Source organism: Xenopus laevis, chromosome 2L, assembly GCF_017654675.1.
Source record: "Xenopus laevis strain J_2021 chromosome 2L, Xenopus_laevis_v10.1, whole genome shotgun sequence".
Classification (NCBI taxonomy): domain Eukaryota; kingdom Metazoa; phylum Chordata; class Amphibia; order Anura; family Pipidae; genus Xenopus; species Xenopus laevis.
In genome coordinates, this window is record NC_054373.1 from 45128495 (window position 1) to 45153762 (window position 25268).

A 25268-nucleotide genomic window follows, 5' to 3' on the forward strand; every position below is an offset into this window, starting at 1 on the left:
TAAAACAGTTGATAGAACATTTTTTTGATGTAGATCCAAGGGAATGTTTCCCTGTTTAGGATGCGCACAATGTCCTTTCGTTTTGAAAAATAAGGAGTTTATACATCCCCATACTGGTTATACAGTATAATTACGAGGCTATTTCACATGCATTTCAAAATTTGCGATATACGTGTTGATATGTCCGTGTGGTCTCATCTATATAGGTGAGACCACACAGATGGTCAAATCACGTATCTTTCAACATCGTTCCAGCATCAATCTAGGTAATATGACCTTGCCTGTATCCAAACATTTCCTGGAAAAAGGACATACCGCAGACCAGCTGAAATTTATGGTGTTGGAAACAGTACCTCCTTTGAAAAGAGGGGGTGATAGAGAATTAAAATTAAAACAGAGAGATGTGTGGTGCATTAAAAAACTTGGATCATCATATCCCTGAGGTCTCAATAAGGACTATGATCTATTTCTATTCCTCTAAATCCACTGAATGCATATATAGGGTTAAAACGAAGTGGTGATGGATGTGGACTAATCATTATGCAAATTATGAAGTCATTTCCTGTTTGTTGCTTTTAAAGATCACTTGTATAATGCTCATTTTTATTATGGCTTGATAAAAGCACTCACGTTTATAAGTATACCGTAAATTGCCTGGGTGCAGTATCAAAATTTGAATAAATAACCTGCAAAGAGGATGCGCACTCTCAGGTCTTATATAGATTTTAAAAAAGTTTTATTGTAACATGCAAAACTAACATTTCGGCCTCCCCCGAGGCCTTTCTCAAAGTCTTTTAGAAAGGCCTCGGAGGAGGCCGAAACGTTAGTTTCGCATGTTACAATAAAACTATATAGATATATATATAAGCATATTATAAAATGGAAACATACACATAACAGATTTACTTCTTGAGGCCAAACAAAGTTAATATGGCCCCTGACCTGACAATACACTGGAATCTGAATAATGGTTTAGATTCTGCAGTGCCAAGGCTCTGCCCTTGTCCACCCCCCCCCCCAATCTATCACATTATTCTTCTTGCTGTCTGTGTGTCCCTGTGTTTGTGAGTTTAAGGACAGTTCATGCACTTGCTATGCTTGCTTCATGTTTTTAACATTGGCTCCTACACATTCATAAAGGTCTTTTTTAAGCTAAAGCTCTCTGAATATTATTGATTTAAACAAGCAGGCTGCAGGGGAGAAACTATCTTTGCATGCTGTATGTAAAAGACAACCTATTTGTGCTAAAAATTATTCAGTGGCTTTGTCACTTTGTTCATCAGTTCTTGATGGTCAAGGATACGTTGTTTATTCTCGCTTCATTCTTGCTTCTCTGGCATCGAAAAAGTTGGTTGAATGTGGAACAGACAGACAGAGGCAGTGCAGACAGGGTTAGGGAAACGGCTGAAATGAGCAGACAACTAAAAGTGGAAAACAATACACATGTAAACAATAATTTGGAAAAATATATATCATCTGAAGGGGACAAACTGATAGGAATGGATGGGGAGCAGATATGAAAGGGAATATACTGAAGATACAGAATTTTGGTTTAGGTGATGATAGATGAAAAATTAATTTTTCATCTATAATAATTAATCCTGATTATTTATTTTTTTCATAATTTTTTAATTGTATGCCACCCTCTTCTGACATGATCTGCAAGGCTACAAATGTATTGTTATTACTACTTTTTATTGCTCGTCTTTCTATTCAGGCCCTCTCCTATTCACATTCCAGTCTTTTATCCAAATGAATGCATGGTTGCTAGGTCATTTGGACCAACCAGACAGCTGAAATTGCAAAAAGAAAGCAGCTAATTGAAAAGCTAAATAACTCAACAAAACACAAATAATAAAAAATGAAGACCAATTGCAAATTGTCTAAAAATACCACCTGCAGCTGGAATTTCTACTTAAATTACTTACAGTATATGTGATTGTTCCTTCTTTTAGCTCTTGCTGTCAGCCAATCAACATAACTCTGTAAAGGATAGCCAATGTGGTGCTTACAAACTCTAATCTGATGTATTAAAGGAGAAGAAAAGCTACTGAAGTAGTTTATTGCCAGTACAAAAGTGCAAGCTTTAAAAAGCTTGCAATGTGGTGTTTCTTTTGACAGAGGACTCCGAGCAGCATTACTTTGAGGGTTTACTGGTGTATTTATATAGACCTTTCTGATAAAGCTTACTTGGTTTCCTTCTCCTTTAAAAACAATAAAAATTAAGTTACAAAACAAAAAAAGAGCAGAAACATAAACTAAAGGCCAAACAGTGATTATAGAATTTTAGTGCCGTGCAAATTTCAGAATAACGATTGCAGCTTTAGGAGCCGATCACAACTTTATGGTGTATAAGGTTTAAATGTATAAAGAAGAGTGTCCACTGAGTTTATATGCATTGCTCAATACAAACCAATATCCCTTGGCAGATTTTATTTGGGCCTGGGACGTTGATTTCGCAAAGAAATTACAGCAAAACACATTTGTAAGAAATGATTTCAGTTTGATTCATACACCACAGGAATGCCTTAAAATCCAAGTCCTTACAGTGCCTCTCACTATTTGAATATATTAGGGCATTTAAGACTCATGCTCACTGATGGGCATTTAAATACCTTAATAGAAATGCTGACTGCACATTCTTACTGACCATAGCACTTGGAAATTCTTCTCATTCCTTCATATAGTCCTTCTGTTTGCTTTTTCTGCAGTATGCAATTATTCCAGCCAGACAGCTAGCACAGCAATTAGAAAATTCTCCTTTATTACACTTAATCCACAGTAATGTAGACTATATGTAAGCATGTGCACATCTGAATACTTCATGCTTCAAGGGTCACTACTTAGATTTGTTTGGTTAAAGTGTTTTCACTTTGGTTAAGTGTTTTCCCTCTACAGGTATGGGATCCATTATCTGGAAACCCGATATCCAGAAAGGCCATCTTCCATAGACTTTTAAATAATTCAAATTTGTAAAAATTATTTCCCTTTTCCCTCTAATAATAACAGTAGCTTGTACTTGATCCAAACTAAGATATAATTTATCCATTTTGGCGGCAAAATGACCCTATTGGGATTAATTAACATTAAAATGTTTTTTTAGCATACTTAAGGAATAGAGATCTAAATTACGGAAAACCCCAGGTCCTGAGCATTCTGTTTAACAGGTTCAATACCTGTATGGGAAAATTAAATGTTGTGCGTATAATTAAGTAACTTATTCTAAACTTAAAGGGAAGAAACAAAATGTATTAATGGAAATCTAATAACAATTAATAGTGTGCGCTGCCTCCATGTTGCAGTAAGTATGAAATATGGTATTGTTATTAAAAGGAGAACTATAGACTAAATAAAAAAGTAGGCTAGAAATGTTGTATATTATGTTTTAGGCTTCTGTACCACTCCAAAGCAAACACAGCCCTTTAGCAGTAAAGATCTGTGTCTCCAAAGATGCCCCAGTAGCTCCCCATCTTCTTTTCTGCTGATTCACTGCACATGCTCTGTGCTGCTGTCACTTACTGAGCTTAGGGACCCACTCACAAAGAATATAAATGTCACAATATAAGACTGATTAGTAATTAATACAGATAATTACTACATGGCAGCACAGAAACCAGTGCAACTACCATCAGAATTTAATAATCAGCCCTGTAGCATCAGCTTATATTACAGGCCAACCTCGTTTTTTGCTTGATAATTTGCGATGACCCATCATCTTAGCTTATTAACAGCTGCCCAGAGCCCACTGAGCATGCGAGTGTCACAGACACTTTCCAAATTGGTGACCCCCTGTGACAAGTTTGAAGTCCTGGATCATTGCTGCTATTGACAAGCTGACACTTTAGGCTGGTGCAATAAGTTCAGTCTATAAAATATGGCATTTTTAGCCATATTCATTTTTAGGATTTACTTCTCCTTTAAAAGTTGATGATAATGTTGGCCTCTGAGAAAACTAGCACATATGTTTTGTCTCTGATATAACAAAAGAATTGTATCTGTTGGTATTTTGGCACTGAAATAATGTTGAGAGGTATATATATTTATTTATATATATATATATATATATATATATATATATATATATATATATATATATATATATATATAGATAGATATATATATATATATATAGATATATATAGATAGATATAGATATATATAGATATAGATATATATATAGATATATATAGATATAGATATATATATAGATATTGCACTGAAATGTGTGAGTGATAATTGCATTCCATTACCTGTCAGACTGTGTGGAATAGAATACACTGAATATTAGAAAAAAGCACGCTTAAAGAACCAGTAACATCAAAAAATTAAATTGTGTTAAAGTAATAAAAATATAATGCAGTGTTGCCCTGCACTAGTAAAACTGCTGTGTTTGCTTCAGAAACACTACTATTGTTTATATAAATAAGCTACTGTGTAGCAATGGGGGCAGCCATTCAAAGGAGAAAAGGCTCAAGTTACACAGCAGATAGCAGATAAGCTCTGTAGAAAATAATGCTATCTTTTATCCATTAGTTAACCTGTGCCATATAGCCGTTTTTCAATTTCCGCCATTGCTACTCAGCAGCTTGTTTATATAAACTATAGTAGTGTTTCTGAAGCAAACACAGCAGTTTTACCAGTGCAGGGCAAAACTACAATATATTTTCATTACTTTAAAACACTTTCAGTTTTTGGTATTACTGTTCCTTTAAACCCAGTCATGGGGAATGACACATGGCAAATCATATCCTGACACTTTACAGTCTGGGAGCTAGGACTGAAAATGTGCAAATACATAGTGAGAAATGTTCCGTCGGAGAATGTGTGCTTTGAGCTTCAAATTGCAAGAAGCTTTGAATTGTTTCTGAAATGTACTTGATTTCATTTACATTAATTTGCCATCAATCAGGAATAATCTTACCGTTACAATATGTGTAGAGTAGTAGGGGGGGCTATTGGTATTTTCCATGTTTTAAGGAAAACTCTTGTGTGGTGTCCAGCATTGTTTGTGGTAGCACTCCTTGGGGTGGTTCACCTTTAATTAACTTTTAGTATAACATAGAGAGTATTATTCTGCAGCAATTTGCAATTGGTTTTCATTCATTATTATTTGTGTTTTTTGAGTTATTTAGCTTTTTATTCAGCAACTTTCCAGTTTGCAATTTCAGCAATCTGGTTGCTAGGGTCAAAATGACCCTAACAACCCCATTGCACGCTGCATTCCAAGTAGTAAATGACCCCTAGTATGTTGCTGTTCATTTTTGTTTGCCACAATGCCTAACCAGGGAAGGGGGGGGGGGGTTTACAGACAATAGCTAAGAATATGAGATATGCAATATAAAATATGCAAGCAGAATTGTTAACCCTATATAGAAGGCAAAATATTAATGGAATGGGATATCATTATATATCTTAATACTACCATTACACTACACTTACACTGTATATTGTTGTTTTGTTTTTTAGGGACCTATCTTCCATTTATGTGATCAATGGGAAGGCTGAAATAAACGATCAGGGCCGCCATTATAAATCACAGGGCCCCGAATTCTGGGCCCCCAAGCCCCACCCCCACACACATAGTTAAAAAGACCACACAGACATCAGCGCTAAAAATGGTTAAACCCACCCGCACACACAAGTTATAAAAAGCCATTGATGGTCAGGGCCCCCTTATGAGTTAAAAAGAAAACTGTGGTGCCAGGGCCCCCCATAAAAGTTTAAAAAAAAACAAAAAACATTGGTGGTCAAGGCTCTATAATTAAAAAAAAAAAAAAATGGTGACCAGGGCCCCTTATAAGTTAAAAAAAAACTTTGGCACCAGGGCTCCCCATAAAAGTTTTTTTTTTTTAATAACATTGGCACCAGGCCCCCACCTTACAAGTTAAAAAGAAACATTGGGGCCCTAGAGAATATTTTTTTTTCTAAACATTGGTGGCAGGGGCCTATAGGGTATCAAAACAATACATCGGAGGCCAGGGGTTTAATAAAATAAAAAAACACCATTGGTGTTCAGTACAACTGAACTTGTAGCTTCCTGGACTTCAACTTCGGATCTTTTTGCGGCTTCAGTACTTCAACTGAGGCTCCTTTTGTGGCTTCGGGTCTTTTCACAGGTCCCCTTTAGGCCCGGTACGATAGTACCTCCTGTGCCCCCCTTATGGCGGCCCTGTAAGCTATACAGAGAATTCTGCCATCAAATGTTTTCCTTATCAAGTATATCTGTACCCAGGCACTGGCACAGTGTGGCATTAGACAAAGTGGAACAAATATGTTATTGTCACTACCTCTTTAAACAAGCTTTCATCTCCAGCCTTACTGTAACAACATTGCAACAATATGTAATGCTCAAACTGGTCTCTGAGATCAGCTCCTGTGATGAATGGTGGCTTCCTATTTTGCTTTAGTTGCTGTCTTAAGCCCATCATTAATAATACTTGTCAATAAACTTCTTATTCACCTTTTCTTTCCTCTTCTGCTTCCTCCCACAGGGAAACTGTGTAAACCTGACTGAAGCTTTGACTCTCTATGAAGAACAGCTGAATATGCTTTCCTGCCCTGTGCAATTCTCTAAGGAGGTTGTGTGCGTTCCCTCCTACATGGAACTGTATCCTTTCTAAAAAATGTAGACTCAGCATCAGAAATATGTGAATGGGATTCAATAATGTGTGTATGTATGTATATATATATATATATATATATATATATATATATATATATATATATATATATATATATATATATATATATATACATACATACATACTAAAACAAGTTGTGCGAGTTGTGCTCACCAATAATTTTCAAAACCATTTGGCGGGGGTGCAATGAGGCTGTGACCACAAAATACATATAGTCAACTACAAGAGGTCCTCTGCACTCAACCCATTATCAATATATTTAAGACAGCGACATTTTGTGCATACTGCTACTGAGAAATGCCTTACCCTTTAAACAAAACAGGGATTGTTTGTCCATATATTGCAATATATTTAAGCTGGCCAACTACGTCAAAGTCATCCCATATCTGGCCACTACTCTCAATTTTTGTCTGATTCATTAAGAATTCTATTGCTACATTTTACACATGGACTAAGTTTTACCTGCAACTTAACTTGCTGCTTTCAAAGTAAAACTCCCAAACTTAGTTGCCCTTTTATTAGACACCAGTGGGATCACCTGGCTATAGCTGGGAAGGGTGGGAGCTGCAACATGGAGCTGGCCACTGCCCCTATATAAACTATAACAAACAAGGGAAAGTTGTGCTCACCACTATATTATATACAGACATAAAAGCAAATTGTCTCATGTAAGTTCATCAGTAATGCAGTAGTAGGCTTCAGCCCATATAGCAGGCTAATTACAGTATATAGGTGTGCTGACATTCATTATGATCCTGTGGCATTCTAAGAAGGTCTAGAGTTCTACATAACTCTGTGAAGAGTACATAGTATTGGCTGTACCTGCTTCAGGCCACTAAGAGCAACATCCATGGGGCTGGCGAGCAACATGCTCACAAGCCACTATTTAGGGATCACTGGTCTATAGTCATGTTTACAGCATTATAGATAAAATGATCTTCAGTCTTTTTCAGAGCACAACCATACCATAAAAATGTACTGTTGCATTGTCCTCAGGAAAAGTACCATGGTATTCTATAGACAGGCTGTGAGCAAATTTTATTCCTGTTCATATACTATGCCTGGACTGATAACGGCAACCTTTGGGTCTATAATGATAGACCCAAAGTGGTGACATCTTATAAGGACATAACAGGTAGGAAAATACAAAGTTTACAGGTAGCCATCCTGAGACAATAGAAATTTAGACAAGACTGAATCTTCAAGTAACACATTTACAGATCCTAGAAAAAACACGGCAATATGGCTTCATAATACGTGACCCTTAGTCAATAACTACTTAACATTTGGTTTGAAATGTAAGAATTAAACGAACCTTACAGAAGAGTGAGGGTCTAGAGCAGCGGTCCCCAACCTTTTTTCCCGTGAGCCATATTTAGATTTTAAACAAAGGTTGAGGAGCAACACAAGCAGGCAAAATGTTCCTGAAGGTGACAAATATAGGGCTGTGATTGGCTATTGGTAGCCTCTACATGGACTGTCAGCCTACAGGAGGCTCTGTTTGGCAGTACACTAAACCTGCCAAGCCTGAAATCCAAAAATAAACACCTGCTTTGAGGCCAATGCGATCAACATCAAAGGGCTTGGTGAGCAACATGTTGCTAGCGAGCCACTGGTTGAGAATCACTGGTCTAGAGTGTTACCAAATACTTATAAAATACTCATTAAAATAGGAGAGAGTAGCGAATAGTGTTAAATTGCAACCTTGACTTATGGGGGGTACTAAGCTTTTTTGGGGGGGACAGAATATTAGGAGATAGTCAGCCCCGTTATATACATTAAAACAGAATTTGTGAATGATTTAGAGTAGTGTTGATCATTGTTTACATGTTACATACATTATATTTTACATTTAGAACATATTTAATGGTCTGTTCTATAATGGCAGAAAAAGGGGTGATTGATCACTGCACATTCCCTGGTCCCCTGTCTCATAAGTAATTTAATATCTATGCATGTGCATGTATTTACAAAAACTGGGTTTTTTGTTACAAAGTTATGCCACCATACCATGTCAAGATAAACCCCATATGGTGGACCCTAACCATTTACCTCCAGTCATAGTATTCAAAGGCTGCACCTCCCTGCATGGTAGCATTTTATATATATTAAGGTACATCTGAAGTGACTTAAGTCTCTCCAACACATGTAAAGGATATCGCAGCCATTAGATGCTGAATATGTTCCAAAAACAGGAAATGAAACATTTTGTACCTGGAGGCATTTATCCATGTAACTGTGGCTAAAGCATTCCTGCATGCTCTCATACCCAAGAGAAGCACTGCAAATAAATACTGGTGGAAGGACACATTCCAACATTGTACTATATACAGTTAGGTCCATAAATATTTGGACAGACAACTTTTTTTCTAATTTTGGTTCTGTACATTACCACAATGAATTTTAAATGAAACAACTCAGATGCAGACTTTCAGCTTTAATTCAGTGGGTTGAACAAAAAGATTGCATAAAAATGGGAAGAACTAAAGCCTTTCTTTTAAAACAATCACTTCATTTTAGGGGCTGAAAAGTAATTGAACCAGGAGTTCAAAAGTGATTGGACAATTGACTGGGCAATTCCTTTGTTATGTCATTATCAATGAAGCAGATAAAAGCCCTGGAGTTGATTTGAGGGGGGGGGGTGCTTGTATGTGGAAGATTTTGCTGTGAACAAACAACATGCGGTCAAAGGAGCTCTCCATGCAGGTGAAACAAGCCATCCTTATGCTGCAAAAACAGAAAAAAAGCCCATACGAGAAATTACTACAATATTAGGAGTGGCAAAACCTACAGTTTGGTAAATCCTGAGAAAGAAAGAAAGCACTGGTGAACTCAGCTACGCAAAAAGACCTGGACGTCCACAGAAGACAACAGTGGTGGATGATTACAAAATAATTTCCATGGTGAAGAGAAACCCCTTCACAACAGCCAAACAAGTGAACAACACTCTCCAGGAGGTAGGTGTATCGATATCCAAGTCTACCATAAAGAGAAGACTGCATGAAAGTAAATACAGAGGGTGCACTGCACGGTGCAAGCCACTCATAAGCATCAAGAATAGAAAGGCTAGATTGGTTTACGTTGCTAAAAAACATCTAAAAAAGCCTGCACAGTTCTGTAAAAACATTCTTTAGACAGATTAAATAAAGATCAACCTCTACCAGAATGATGGCAAGAAAAAAGCATGAAGAAGGTGTGGAACAGCTCATGAGCCAAAGCATACCACATCATCTATAGAACATGGCAGAGGCAGTGGATGGCTTGGTCGTGCATGGCTGCCATTGGCACTGGGACACTAGAGTTTATCCATTATGTGACACAGGACAGAAGCAGCCAAATTAATTCTGAGGTTTTCAGAGACACTGTCTCTCAATGTGAGGCATTTCATAATGACCCAAAACATAGAGCCAAAGCAACCCAGGAGTTTATTAAAGCAAAGCAGTGTAATATTCTTGAATGGCCAAGTCAGTCACCTGATCTGAACCCAATTGAGCAGCATTTCATTTGTTGAAGACTAAACTTCGGATAGAAAGGCCCACAAACAAACAGCAACTGAAAGCCGCTGCAGTAAAGGCCTGGCAGAGCATTAAAAAGGAGGAAACCCAGAATCTGGTGATGTCCATGAGTTCAAGACTTCAGGCTGTCATTTCCAGCAAAGGGTTTTCAACCAAGTATTAGAAATTAAGATTTAATTTTCAGTTTTTTAATTTGTCCAGTTACTCTTGAGCCCCTGAAATGAAGTGATTGTGTTAAAAAGGCTTTAGTTCCTCACATTTTTACGCAATATTTTTGTTCAACCCACTGAATTAAAGCTGAAAGTCTGCAGTTCAACTGCATCTGAGTTGTTTCATTGAAAATTCATTGTGGTAATGTACAGAACCAAAATTAGAAAAAAGTTGTCTGTCCAAATATTTAAGGACATAACTGAACCAGGAGAGTAACTAGAGAGCCTGGGGTATTTGTGAAAAAGTTGGTGTGAAGACCTGTGTTTCCAGTGACTACCGTTGCTATCTAAAGGATCATTTATGCACAGCATTTGGATTGTGAACTAAAGTTATTTGTTCCCCAGAGCATGGGTGCAGTTGTCGTGTCTAGCTCCATTCCCAAATAGAAACTTGTAAATGGAGCTTCATGAGTGGATAACACACTAACCTATAAAAGCACTGTATAAAAGTGTCCATGGGGTTAGTAAGCCATACTCCAAAAACATGGTGGACATAATGCCTTTTCTGCCTATCGGCAAATCTAACATTAGTGAATGGAACCTCCCTCCCCCACCGTGTTAGTAGATTTTATTTGTAATTAAGAAGACTGGTCACTTTGCTTAGTGTATTAAACTAGTTCTGCTATGAGCACATGTGTAGGATCATCAGCTAAGTTGAAGGATGGTCCTCCTGCATTATCCAATTTTCCACGTGATGCAGGATGACTGGATGATGCTGTAGCCAAACTGGTCAGTCATTAGACCTTGGCCCATGTATGACAACACTGGAGCAACACTACTAGATGTACTGGAAATATTTTAATTCCTGTTGGTGTTCTTGTTTTTTTGCGGATATTTGAAGGCCTTTTTTTTTCAATTCAAATATGTGATAATGATCTGTCTAGCTTTTAAAATTAATAGTCATTTCTGGGTTATGTTAGGACACGTGACTCCCATGGTCCTGAACTATTGTAGAGGGTCAAGGACATGGTTCAGTTATCTGATTTCCTTGTGATTTCTTGTCTTTCGAGAATAACAATCTTATATTTTACATTCCTTCTTCATGAAGATTAAAATAAAGTCGTAGTTGAGGTCTCCTCAAGGTGTTTATTTATCCTTTGTGGTAATTTTTGATATATATATGGGCATCACAAATGTGTGACTTTTATCCTCATCTAACACTAGCCCAACTAACTAACTAGCCCAGTGTGATCGACTCCATAAACAAAATTCATTAGTTCAACTTTCTTTCTTAAAGGGGTAGTTTACCTTTTAGTTAACTTTTAGTATGTTCTAGAATGGGCAACTTTTAAACTGATCTTCATCTTATTAATATTTGTATAGTTTTTAAGTTATTTGCTTTTCCTCTTCTGAGTCTTCCCAGCTTTTAAATGGGGGTCATTGGCCCTGGCAGCCATAAACTATTGCTCTGTGATGCTACAATTTTAATGTTATTGTTACTTTTTATTATTTGTCTTTCTATCCAGACCTCTCCTATTCATATTCCAGCTTCTCATTCAAACTGCTGCCTGGTTGCTAGGGTAAATTGCACCCTAGCAATGCTGAAATTGCAAACCAGAGAGCTGTCAAAAAAGTACAAAAGCTAAATCAAAAACACAAAAAATGAAGACCAATTGCAAACTCTCTCGCAACAACACTTTCTATATCATACTAAAAGGTAATTTAAAGGTGAACAATCCCTTTTATAGAAGAGATTTTCAGTTCAAAGTTAAAATATTTTCTATGACGTTTTCTAAAATACTATTTATTACAGTAAAATATACTACATTTTGAGGACTTATATCAAAGTTAAAATATTTTCTATGACATTTTCCAAAAATACTATTTATTATAGTGCGTGCATATGGGTAGAATATTTGTTGGGGTTTATTCATTCTATATCAACAATCCTTAATCATATTGTACCTGCTTGTGTGTACCTCTAAATCCAGGTTTAAACATCCCAATGGTAAAGTGTACATAGCACTAGAAGAAAGTAAAAATGTATTTATTTTTTTTGTTAGATTTTTACTTTTTTGCTATTTGTAAGCATTAAGACAATATTCTTGCAAACACAACTATTTGTATTACTTTTTATGACGGACACAGGAACCAACAGACTCTCTGTACTCTAACGATGTATGTCCATTTTTACATTCATTTCTCCTTGACTTCATCATTTCAGATGGGTGTTTTACACCATTTGGAAGAAGAGATCCGGCTCCTAATCCTCTAAAAAGATCAAATTCTTCCACGCTGCATGAAGCATAAAGGCTTTGCACGTGCTGCATGTCAGCATTGTGAAATCCTTCAATTATACGTTGTAGATAATCCTAAATGTGCGTAGGCATTTTGGATATTATTTAAGTTCCTCGGAGAGTGGGGTGAAAATGAAAATATCGATGAGGTGGATTTGTTTTTGTTTTATTTTTTTTAATTTCTTGTTGTGTTTTTATTCTCAAAAATCATCTTAGAGATTGGCAGTGTCCTTTGCGCTGCTGAATGCACTGAACCTAAACAATGTGATCGTTTTTAGTCATATATATATATATATATATATATATATATATATATATATATATATATATATATATAACCAGATAACGCTGCAGGTCTGTCCAGACGGAATGCAATGACGTTGTAAAATCTGTCTCTAATTTTATGTTTTGCCCAGATCCACTGTTTTATTGTTATTTGCACTTGATTGATATTAGAGACGTTGACGTTTATTTCACACGTGGCCACAATCAGTACAACTGGAGTATGGTTAATTCTGCTGCCTGCAGGCTACCTTATAGTAACTCTTCTACCTAGAGCAAGTGAACGTGTAGAGTCCTACCATGTGAGATAGCAGAGCACTGCCGGTTGATTATACTTTCTGAAGTGCAGTGTAATGTAGATACATATAGAGGTTTGATTCTCATCTGATATGTCGTGAGCCATATTAACACGGTAGAGCAGGGGTTGGTTACCGAGCTGCCAGCATCGAGGCTGCACATTATTGCCTGGACTTGAAGTTCAAAGACAGCTTGCTTATGGCTGCACACATTGCGGGTTTTGTGTCCTATTCACGTTGTTTGGTGCTATGAGATTGTTTTATCTGAGTGCTTCCGTTCTAGACACTAGTAAGGAACCTTGTGTCTAAATCCCATTTTTAATATGCTCCTTTAAAATTCCTCTTTTTCTTTTTATTTGGCATAGGTAGACAAATGTGTTTTTTTTTCTTTGTAGAGTAAACTCTCTAGCTTCATAACCATAGTGTAAATGTTGCATTTGGTTTCTATAATACTGTATTCCAGAGGACAGTAGCTCTAGTAAATCATTAGAGAATTCGCTAGAAGATAGAAGTAAAGTATTATTTTGCCACTTTTGATTGCACTACAGCGTGGAAGCGCTTCTATGAGAACATCCAGAGATCTTCTTTGGCAATGGTTGCTACATTATGGTTGGCCTTTTTTTTTTTTGCACATAACTTTCTAGGCCAGTTCATTGGTCACCCCAGTTTGGTTTTGTTCTAAGAGTATCAAAATATAAAGCTAGATGAGTTGCTCTACTCAATATATAATAGTAGGGCATAGAAACCTTTGATTGAAAGAACAAATATAACCCGTTTATAATTAGAGTTTACCTAGTTATGCTCATATAACATTTATGTGTTTGCCATTATTTACTGAGGCATTCTCCGTAGACAGCTACACTAGTAACCGTCACCGGGTGGTGTAATGCAGTCTGTGGAAAGTCCACTGTTAGAGCCGGCTTCATGGCTATGCCTCCATATTTTGCATTAGAAATAAAGGGAAATCAAGAATAAGCTTTACTTATAAAAAGGGTATATTTTCATTCAAGAGCCTTCAACATGAAACAATAAAAGGCGTTGGGACTCAGTTTGCAAAGCAAATAACCAGCATGCAATCTGGAATATTTTTTTAAACTACTGAGGCGGAGAATTGTGATGGTGAAATGCCAGTCAAGACAGTCTGCAGATTAGGGTTGCCTTAGACAGTGGCATTCAGAGACCGTTTGCAAATGTACTTTCTTTTTGTTTGTTTTTTTAATCTTTGTAGTTTTTTTTTACTTTGTTATCTGGTTACTAGGGGTGCAGTTGCACTAGCAACCAGACTGAGGTTTGAATGATTGATTGGAACAGAGGAGTTAGGCTGTTTAGTAAGATAAGTAATAAAACAATTATAATAACAGTAAACATCAGGCCTCAATGTAACGTCCCAGTTCTAAGTTGATGTTACCGTTTTAACTTAAAGCAGCATAAATACAAAACAGGCCTTTCTGCAGCTATAACACTGGATAGAAGTAAATATGTGAATGTATAGAAACAGTACTTTGTTTTTAGTTATTAATAGGGACTGTAGTTCAGTTTTTTTGGGTTCCATCAGTATTATTGCACAACTTTTGTTTGGTGCATAGCCTAAGGCAAAGGCTTTAACAGTGCATCTGAAATGGCTTTACACTTAAGAGTTACAATAAGCTTATCTTTGTCATTTTGTCCATTACAAATAGATAGTAAAAGGGATGTCATCACCACATAATGTTTCACACTTGATAGAAACAACTTAGGGGTTGATTTATGAGTGGAAACCATACATATGCTACTCTTATTTCTGTTTAACAATGCATTTTTCCCTCTGTAACCATTGCATGCAGCATGCAAAATACTGGTCTGAATCAAGGATTGATTGGCAAGTGTTAGTGCTCAGGGCTGCGGCTGAGCAGCAGTGAGTAACGACGTCCAAATGAAATTATTGTGTTCTGGCAATTCAACAAATATCTGGTCAATGCGTCAATTCGTAACTCTCTAATGATAGTCATGAAAGTCTTGTTAGAAAGGAATTGAGATCTCTGGAAATCCTTTTGGCGAAAGATGAACAACTCCCTAAAGATCTTTATACACTATAAGATTTGCTTGTTTGTTGAGGTCACCAAACGAGTGTATCTTTCCCCGATATGCCCACTAAAAGCAATTAATATTGAGCTAATTGTTTATTCGGCCTTAGGGCCAAACGATTGGATTACAATGACGGGAATAGGCACTGACGGGACGAGGTCCACATCAACCGACACGGTCCTCGATTGGATGGGACATCTGCCTGAGTTTTGACCAGATATCGGTCGGGAGGCTTGTCGGTGGCCCTCTACACGAGCAGATAAGCTGTCGAATCGATCTGATGGATCCCAATCAGCATCTTAAATCTGCCCATGTATCCACCTTAAGCCCATTTATTTGGTTTGCAGTCTGTGTGTGGCGATCTAGTTATTTGCACTCGATTGGAAATGTAGAATATAGAACTTATTGGAGGCTAAATTTATTAGAAAACCTGAAACAGCAGGTGTTCAGATTGCAGCGGTGACTTGTACTATTGTGTTGCTTTTTTTCTAGGCACGATTTGTTTGTTTTTAGATGTACACCTGTAACACCTCTGAACGGTCCAGAAATGTTTATTTTTTATTTCAAGTATAATGGGTTCTGAAGGCTAGGGTCACATGGGCTACATTTACAGGTTACCTATAGCTGGATTTCAACAGGTTTCCTTGTAGCCTTTGTGTCCCTCCACATTTGGAATCATCCAGTCTGTGGTCATTTTGCCTGACTACAGAAGTGATCATATCATACATAAATTTTCTCAGCAACATTTTCATGTGACCTGAAAAAGGCTCTACCTATGGCCCCAGGGATGTCTTTAGACTTCCTTGTGTGTCAACCTTATTGTACTTTAATCCAATCCACTGGTATATTTTATAAATAGAACCGTTGGCCCATTGCAAGGAATAAAATAGACAGCACTTTGTTGAGATTGCCAGGAACACAAACATGCCAGAAATAATTAGCTTAGTGAGTACCATTACCCTTAGACCAGAATATCATTCAGGGTCATTACCTGGCCCATTCCCTTACTCAAGTCATGACACCCACTTTTTCTTGTGTGGTCCAGACATTCACAAATCATTTTTTTTCCCACTGTTTAATTGCCACTGGGAACTTGCCAAATGTGGTTATAAGGTACAAAGTACAATGCCATAATACAAATTGCTAAATCATTTTCAGATGGTAAAATAGCGTTAATGCTTCTTTTTATCCCTAGTAACTGTTGTTTTATGAACTGAAATAGCCTGATTTGGAGAAATGACTTCAGAACACACAATCTTCCGGTGACATACCAATAAAATATGTACCTTTGCAAGGGACCTAACTGTGCATAACGCTTCAATAGATGTGTAGCCTCACCCCTGCCCCAAGTTTAGAATTCAAAGTAGATAAACATAAAGTTTTAAATGGACCAGCTGCTGTAGAGGAATGTAACCCAACCTTTTTATTGCTGATCCAGAAAAAATAATGAAATGGGCTGCTGGGTAGAGTAGCCAAGGATTTGCTTTGCTTTTTCAGTTCTGTAAATTAAATAGCCTTTAATCATTTACACTGATTGGGTGCTTCACACTTGGTAAAAAAAATCCATGTATTGGTAAAAAACTATATATATATATATATATATAAAATTATATGCATTATATCTAGGAAGCATTTCTAATATTTCATTTTATCTACAAAGCATTTCTAATATTCCATTGAACCCAGCAGCAGTTGAGACCGCAGATAAAGATGGCTGAAAACACTGTAATAAAAGAGGCTATTTACATGTAGAAGATACAAATACCCAGTATGCCATTTGCTATGGTAGCATTTCTTCATTATTAAAGGGATAGCGTCATACAATAAAATATGTTCATTATGACAAAAATATTATATGATTTGTAAAGAATTGTATTTTTCGGGGGGGACTTTTTTTTTGTTTATTTATGAAAGTTATATTGAAATGTGCTTCCACAAGGAATTGAATTTGTTTTGGTACTAGTATAACTATTTCTGTTTCTTCTCTGGCAACTTTGTCTTTCTTTATGACAAGGAGTTACACTCAGGATCTGGGGCACTTGCATTTTCAAGACAAAGAGCAGAACTATTTACCCTTTATTTGAAAGGTTTGTTTAGATTGGACTGGCCTATGAAAGCACCAGGTGATCTCCTGGTGGGCCGAGACCCTAGTGGTCCTTAGCTAAGGATAATAATTCCCAAGCCTTTCCAATTCTCATCATAGGTTTATATAATGCCTATAAAAATTTGCACTACATTAACATTTTTTTTTTTTTGAGAGTAGGCCCTCAGTGTTAGGTTTTCTGGGTGGCCCAGTCTGACACTGTGTCTGGGGAGGTCTTAGTCTAACTGAGCTATGGAAGTCGGATTGATAAGAGGTCTGTCTGATGAAGGACAGGTAAATTAGTAGACATTTAAAATGCATTAATATCTGAACCTGTAACGAGGCAGAAACTAGCACAGCACCATTAACAGTTGGGCTAAAAATGATTATAAAGGGGGTCATTATGTTATGACAGTATCCCGTAATGATGCAATATGTCAGAAAAACTCTTGTGCCATGCCAGCGTCTCATTTATAAGTCTGTGTTACAATCTTGCTCAGTGTGCATATTCAGATGCAATAGACTTTGCTCTCAGATTCAGCCATAAATGTGGCCTGCCCGCAGTTTCCACTATGATTGCTAGGCTAGCATGGTGCCCAAACTCATCATTAGTTAATGCTTTTTTTAACCTTTATTTATTAAAGATTTAATGCTGCAAAAGCAAGAGTTGTGTTTACATTGGCCGGACACACACATTTAACAAACACCGATCTTTATTTTATAGTTTTTAAAACGTCCTGTTTCCAAGGAATGTCCAGATAAGTTACAGCTGTCCTTAAAAGTGCTGCATAGAACGAAAAGCGGAATTCTTGCGAGTGGCCGAAGGGACGTGTGAGTAACAGGCAGATGTAGAAACCCCATTGCAAGTTTGTTTAGTACATATGGATGTAATCCCAGCTCTGTTAGTCTGGTTGGTAAATTAGGCAGGACGTTTGAGTTCACGTGTGCGCAGAAAGTGCTGATAGACATGTTTTTCTTTCATTGTTTGCACTAAACCCCCCCCCCCCGCTTCCACCTGGAAATGAGATGTCTATGTAATAAAAAATTGTTATTGATTTGACTCAAGAACGAGAACAACAAGAATGCTTGACTTGCATCTCCTGCGACTGTGCTGTACCTATGTTTAAATAAAGGTACACTGTTATTAGTCACGTGTCTCGCTTTATTTCTCTTTTCCCTTTTGTAGTTGCTCCTCGTACTCTTGCCAGCTGTAAATAACTCGTCTTCTGTGTATGCAGCTGTTTTTATAAAATTTTACAATCCAGAAGTGAATATCTGAAAGGGTTAAAGTACATTCATGAAGGGGAGGGGTTATTGATACTTATGAACAATGGAGAAAGAAGACAGGACTACAGGAAGACTATTGGAGGTAAACCTTTACTGTTTTTCTAATGAATGTCAGCATATGCCATCAACAAACACCATATGGCCAAAAGCTGGACACCTCTTCAAATCATTGGAATTGGCTGTTCAAGTCAAACTGTTTTAAGTGTTTGTTGTTTTGTAGAAGGTTGAAGAAGGTCCTTTGACATTTCAGCACCAGAACACCCAAATGTACAAATCAAGGTCCATACAGAATTCATTTGCTAAACTGGGAGGGTAGAACTTGACTGGCTTATATGACCTCTTACAGGTTATTGGAAGCCAATCCTCTCCCACAATGATCCTAGATCCAGTAGAAAGACTTTGCAGAAGAGTAGAGGGTAAAGGATGGTTTAGCAAAGAGAGAACTAACTCCATTTTAATACCTTAGGTTCTGGAATGAGATTTTGGATAAGGAGGGTGCCCATACTTTTATCCATACAGTGTCTGTTTTTATTGGGGACACTATACCCTCTTGTTCAACATGATTACAAAAATGAGAGATTAGGCTGAACATACTTTTTGCCTATTTTTGTAATCATAAAAAACTAAGGTTTTTGTTATTTCATGAGCAAACAAGACAAACAGGGAAACTGAAGCTACTTCATATTTTTCAGTTATGCAGGGGATTATTAACATCGACAGAAATAAATATCGAGTAACTTCAGTTACCCCATTTGCCCTGTTTAGCTCAAAAAATAAAAAAAGGTTTTTTTTATGGTTAAAACAAAAAAAGTATGCTCAGCCCATATCCTATTCATTAAATGAATGCCAAACAACCTTTTAAAATATAATAGATCCATGCTCACCGGCACCCCAACCTTTGTCTGGTCATCTGTCGTCCCTTCACTGTAAACAGTTCAGAACCTCACTTTGTAACTGTGTTCTATATTAGACCGGACTTTTAAGCTACTAATAAATAATGGATATACGATTTCCTGTGTGAACTATTTGGGTCTCATTCAGTGGAAAAATCTCTGGTACAAAGGTTTTTTTCCAAAGATTTTTGATGAGCCATACCAGGGCCAGAATAGGTGTAGGCAGAAGAGGCACCTTCCTAGGGTGCAAAAAATGTGGGGGGCATTGAGCAGGTACTTCTTGAAGAGTCTTCTGCCTAGCCCTGGCTCTCTTACCCCTGTTGGGTTAACTAGGGCTCCCAGTTGGCTTGGCCTGCCGCTGAGCCATTCACACCCCAAAATTAACTTATGCGGTATTTGGAATAAAAAAAAGAAAATGTAATTATAAGTGACCTCCCATGTAAACAGATTTCCAGTGATTTTAAAGTTATTTACAAGTGTAATTGCTATACAAACCAGTATCTGTCTGCCATTTGTTATTTTCTGCTTTGCTGGTTCTAAATACACTTTCCACTGAAACAATATATCGGTAGTTTGCTTTATTCTAGCCCAGACTCCAGTTACCACAATGCATTGACTGTTATTATGAAGAGTGAACTAATGCTTAGGTTTGCATTCCCTATACAGTTTGCCTTCTCGTGTTCTGGGCAGTCATTTTTATTTCTTTAAGCCCCCATACCAGAATTTAAGCTGTTATGTTTCACATTGCACATGACAAAGTAGTAAGCTTTGGTTCAACCACACAAAATGGAGGCATTTTAAGTATACAGATGGCGCATGGAGAGTCTATTTTTTAAATAGAGTTCCGCTGTCTGCCAGAGAGAATTTGCACAACTCTATTCACTTGTATGGGATTTTCAGAAGCATATTTTTTAAATGGTAAACTCACTTTAGCCCACTGATAAATACAAACCTAGAAATCTTTAAAACTGAAGAGAGAGAGGCATGCCTCTATACATGCATCTTCATCTTTGATGCGCGTCCGTTTATGTGATTCATATTCTTACTGACAACACAACTCTGATGTTTATATGTGTGTAATTGTATTTTTTGTTCACCTTATGAACAAACAGTGGAGGAGCCATGGGACAGCTCCCCCTCGCTAGAGAGCCATGGGACAAACGTGATTATAGATATATGATTATAGAAGCAGTTTAACTTTGCATCAAAGGGTCAGCCAGTCTGGTTCTGTAGTGAGGTGGCAGTTAGTAAAGTTGAAACTCATAGATTTGCCCTCCTATAATAACAGATGGGAAAAAGTCAGGTAAGCCTGTAAACATCATACTGTTGAGTGGAGAAAATTTTTATAGTTAAGTCCAAACCAACTGTGATGCTTAAGTTACAGAAGAGAGACGGTGTATTTCTATTGGTTGCCATTATACAGTATGTATACTGAATTAGCTCCCCCATGATAACATGGTCAGAAAAAGATATCAGATAAGAAGACAGATATAGAAAAGACGATTATGAGAGATAATCAAGCACACAAACGTATGTACAAATAGCAAGTTACACAGACTACACTGCAATCACACAGAACTCCACGAATTAATGCAATGCGCTGGGTCGAGCTGCGAGGAAATTCAGGTGACCAGTCGGAGGCACCAAATATAATGTATGTGATGGAAACATTGCAGCAACAAACTACATGTATCCAACACAACATGACTGTCGGATGTGAACGCTGCACGCTGCGTCTTCATCCGACTGTTGTGTTGTGTGTAGTTTGTAACTGCAATGTTTCTATCACTTACATAATATTCGGCACTCTGCCTGCATTCCCCCGACCTAGCACACCGCATTACTTTGTGGAGTTCTGCCCTAAAACACAGGAATTAGGGGAAATAGCAGAATTGCATATATTCCTTTTCAGCCTTTCCTATGACCACTAGTGAGTGGCAGCTACTGAAAGGAAAGCAGCAGGTAGAACTTATAGACTTGTACACAATAAAACAGTGAAGTTCATTAGTATGACCTCTCTTTCTGGCCTTGCATGCAAGCTGTTTTGAAATGTTATTACAGATATGGGATCTTTTATCCACCATCCTGATATCCAGTAAGCTCCAGTTTATGGGAAGGCCATTTCCCATATAGTTCATGTTAATTAAATAATGAAATTTTTTTTTTCATTTAATTACATTTATTTGTTTTTCTTTGTAACAATAAAACAGCAACTAAGCTGCATGAATCCACATTGATGGCAAAACAATCCTATTGGGTTTATTTAATGTTTGAATGATTTCTAGCAGACTTAAAGGGATACTGTCATGAGAATTTTTTTTTTCAAAATGAATCAGTTAATAGTGCTGCTCCAGCAGAATTCTGCACTGAATCTATTTTTCAAAAGAGCAAACAGATTTTTTTATATTCAATTTTGAAATCTGACATGGGGCTAGACATTTTGTCAATTTCCCGGCTGCCCCAAGTCATGTGACTCTGATAAACTTCAATCACTCTTTACTGCGGTACTGCAAGTTGGAGTGATACCACCCCCCTCCCTTTTTCCCCCCAGCAGCCAAACAAAAGAACAATGGGAAGGTAACCAGATAGCAGCTCCCTAACACAAGATAACAGCTGTCTGGTAGATCTGAGAACAACACTCAATAGTAAAAACCCATGTCCCACTGAGACACATTCAGTTACATTGAGAAGGAAAAACAGCAGCCTGCCAGAAAGCATTTCTCTCCTAAAGTGCAGGCACAAGTCACATGACCAGGGGCATCTGGGAAATCGACAATATGTCTAGCCCCGTGTCAGATTTCAAAATTGAATATAAAAAAATGTGTTTGCTCTTTTGAGAAATGGATTTCAGTGCAGAATTCTGCTGGAGCAGCACTATTAACTGATGCGTTTTGAAAAAAAATTTCCCATGACATGGATATGATCATCCCAAATACAAAAATATCCCTTATCTGGAAAACCCTCCGGTCCAAGGAATAACTAGATGTTGCTGGGCCCCACAGCAAATTTAATGTAAGGTCCCATAACTTTGGTAAGTTGGCCTGTTCTACCAAGATATATTGAAGTCACTGATTAATTAGGGCCTTACTGGGCCCCCCTACACTACTGGGCCCCCTGCAAGCGCAGGGTCTGCCTTCTCTGTAATTCTGCCCCTACCTATGGTCCCATATTTGAACACTTCTATCCATTGTTTGCTATAGTAGCCTAAAGACCTTTTTTGAATTTAAAATTAAAAATCTAAAAGGTTGATAAACCTGCATTAAAAAGAGGGTATTCCATGAAATGGTGGGTGAGGATGATTCTCAATGGATAATTATCATTTATTTGTAATTCAGCTTGGGATGTCTTCTTTGGAAAGCTAGAGAGTGCAAAAGAGTCAATTATAGGGAAGGTAAATGTGGCCTTTAACTGATCTACAGTATGTGTACCGAAGGGACATTGCCTTCTACAAGTACACAAGCTTATTTAGCTTTAAAGTACAGCCCTTTCAAGCCCGATGTAAGTGACTGTCTATTTTTTTAAACCATTCTTCACTCAGAACAGGATTATAGTTGGCCACTATTGCGAACCACTTCTGATAAAATATAAAGTGTACAGAGCATGATATTTTTTTACAGCCAAAACTGTAAGAAGACTTCACTTTTAGTAAAAGGAAAAAAGAACACAAAGCAAAAGTTTAAAAGAAGAGATTAAAATAATAAATGTTAAAAAGAAAACGATTGTGGCATTATAATAGATTTGCACTCTATTAAAGGAAAACTCAACTACGTCTACTTTAATCTGGGATGGTTGTGGATCAAGGGGTATATATAAAGTCTGGTTCATGAGGTCTTGGGAAGCTCCATTTTGCCAGAAACTTCTTTAGTATTTACAGTTCTTTTAAAAAAAATATTGTGAAATAGAATGGTCTCACAGTCCTTCAAGGAGTAGGTCACCTTTAAATTATTCTGTAGTATGAGAGAGGCAGTACAATATACAATTGGTTGTTATTTTTTATTTATCTGTTTATCTTTGTTTAGAGGGTTTGACAGTGGTTTGAGAGACTGAAATATGAATAGCAGAATACCTGAATACAAAAACAAAATAAAATTATAAAAAAACTATTAAAAAATTAATAAGGAAGGCCAATTGAAAATTTGTTTAGAATTAGCCATTTTTTAATATAATAAAAGGTAAGTTAAAGGAGAAGGAAAGCTCCAAGACAGTTTATTGCCAACAGATTAGCCACAATAGTGCAAGCTAGAACACTATATTTATTCTGCAGAATGCTTTTCCATGCCTGGGTAAACAGCTATAGACACTCTCTCTTTGTTTACGATGGACGTTGCCATATAAGGTTGGTGTGACATCACTTCCTGCATGAGTCTCTCCCTGCTCACTTAAAGCTCTGAGCTCAGATTACTGCAGGGATGGGAGGAGGGAGGAGCAAACTGAACCTGCTCAAGCCCAAGGCCGGGAGGTTATGCTGAAAACAGGAAGTCTGATACAGAAGCCCAAGTATACACAAAAGAAGGAAAGAAATGCTGTGTTTCTTTTGACAGAGGACTCAGAGCAGCATTACTCTGAGGGTTTACTGGTGTATTTATATAGACCTTTACTCTTTTAAATTGTGTAAACTGGGATTTGGGTAATGAATATTTTAAATGGTAGGGGTGGAAACGATCAAAGTGTAACAAATTGTTCCTATTTCTTTTCTGTATAGCTTGTTTATCTCTCCTTACATTTACATCATAGGTCAGACTCATGGTAATTTGTAGTGTCTTCTCAATGTAATTGTTGGGAATGAATCAGGCTATATAGTTGTCCATCCCGTATGACTAATAGATCACCAATAAAGCGGAGGTACAATAGGCAGTGTTTTATGGTAAATTCAGTGTTGGTGTTTATAATGTGTGCCATGTATAAGTTGGCATAGGTTGGTGCCACAGTACTGCCCATTGCTGTCACTCTCTGTTGTATGTAAAATGTGCCCCCAAATAAAAAATGTCTGGTGTAAAACAATTTCTAGGAAATCAAGTAAAAATGATTTTTGTGGATCTGTATGGTCTTTGAGATCAATAAAGCATTTTATGGCTTTAATTCCAGATTAATGTTGTATGGAAGTGTATAGACTGGTACCATTGAAGTTTACAAGAAACATTTCACATTCAGGTAAAGTGAAATCTTTAGATCAAACAGTGTGTAGTATCTTTCACATAAGATATAGTGGACTGTACTAGAGGTTGCAAAATTTAATCCAAAAACACAACCGGGGGGAGCGGTGAACCTGCTATAATTGGTCTGCCCGGGGGTGTTTGTGTATTTTTGTGTGTTTTGTGTAGTGCGTAAAAACTGGTCTGATTGGATTGTCTTTAATGAGAAAGGTTTTGAGATTTTTGTCTATAATCCCTTCATCAAAAGCTGTGAGAACCTTATTCATTATACACTGTTGGATGGATGTGAGAGGATTAGTAGTCCATTCTTATAACTGTGACAATATTTAATTTGTGTAATGAAAGCTGGTTTAAGAATGATGTTATCAGTAGAGACCAGACCTTGAGAGTGCTCAGCTTGGAGAGAAACCTATTTGCAGGTACCATGTTCTTATTGTTCCACCCCAACTGCCTTGCGGCATCCATACATATAGACTTTGCAATAAATCAGGGCACATAAATATTATGTACGGTACAGGGCAGAGCATGAAGTGCAAAACAACATGGCAGATTCCACCCCTTTTTTTTTTAACTTGTCACCATGCCCTTCATATGTCCAGTGTTGGACC

At 37.2% G+C, this 25268-nt stretch overlaps 1 protein-coding gene across 2 annotated transcripts in view; it reads left to right on the forward strand.

The window, feature by feature from the left end:
* Nucleotides 1-18474, forward strand: part of sms.L (spermine synthase L homeolog) — a 68309-nt gene extending 49835 nt beyond the window's left edge. For both annotated transcript variants that reach the window (XM_018246263.2, XM_018246264.2), the window contains exons 10-11: nt 6492-6607; nt 12530-18474. In XM_018246263.2, the coding sequence (XP_018101752.1) occupies nt 6492-6607; nt 12530-12572 (159 nt within the window). In that variant the 3' untranslated portion in view covers nt 12573-18474. The remainder of the gene's footprint in view (nt 1-6491; nt 6608-12529) is intronic.
* The last annotated feature ends 6794 nt before the right edge of the window (nt 18475-25268 follow it).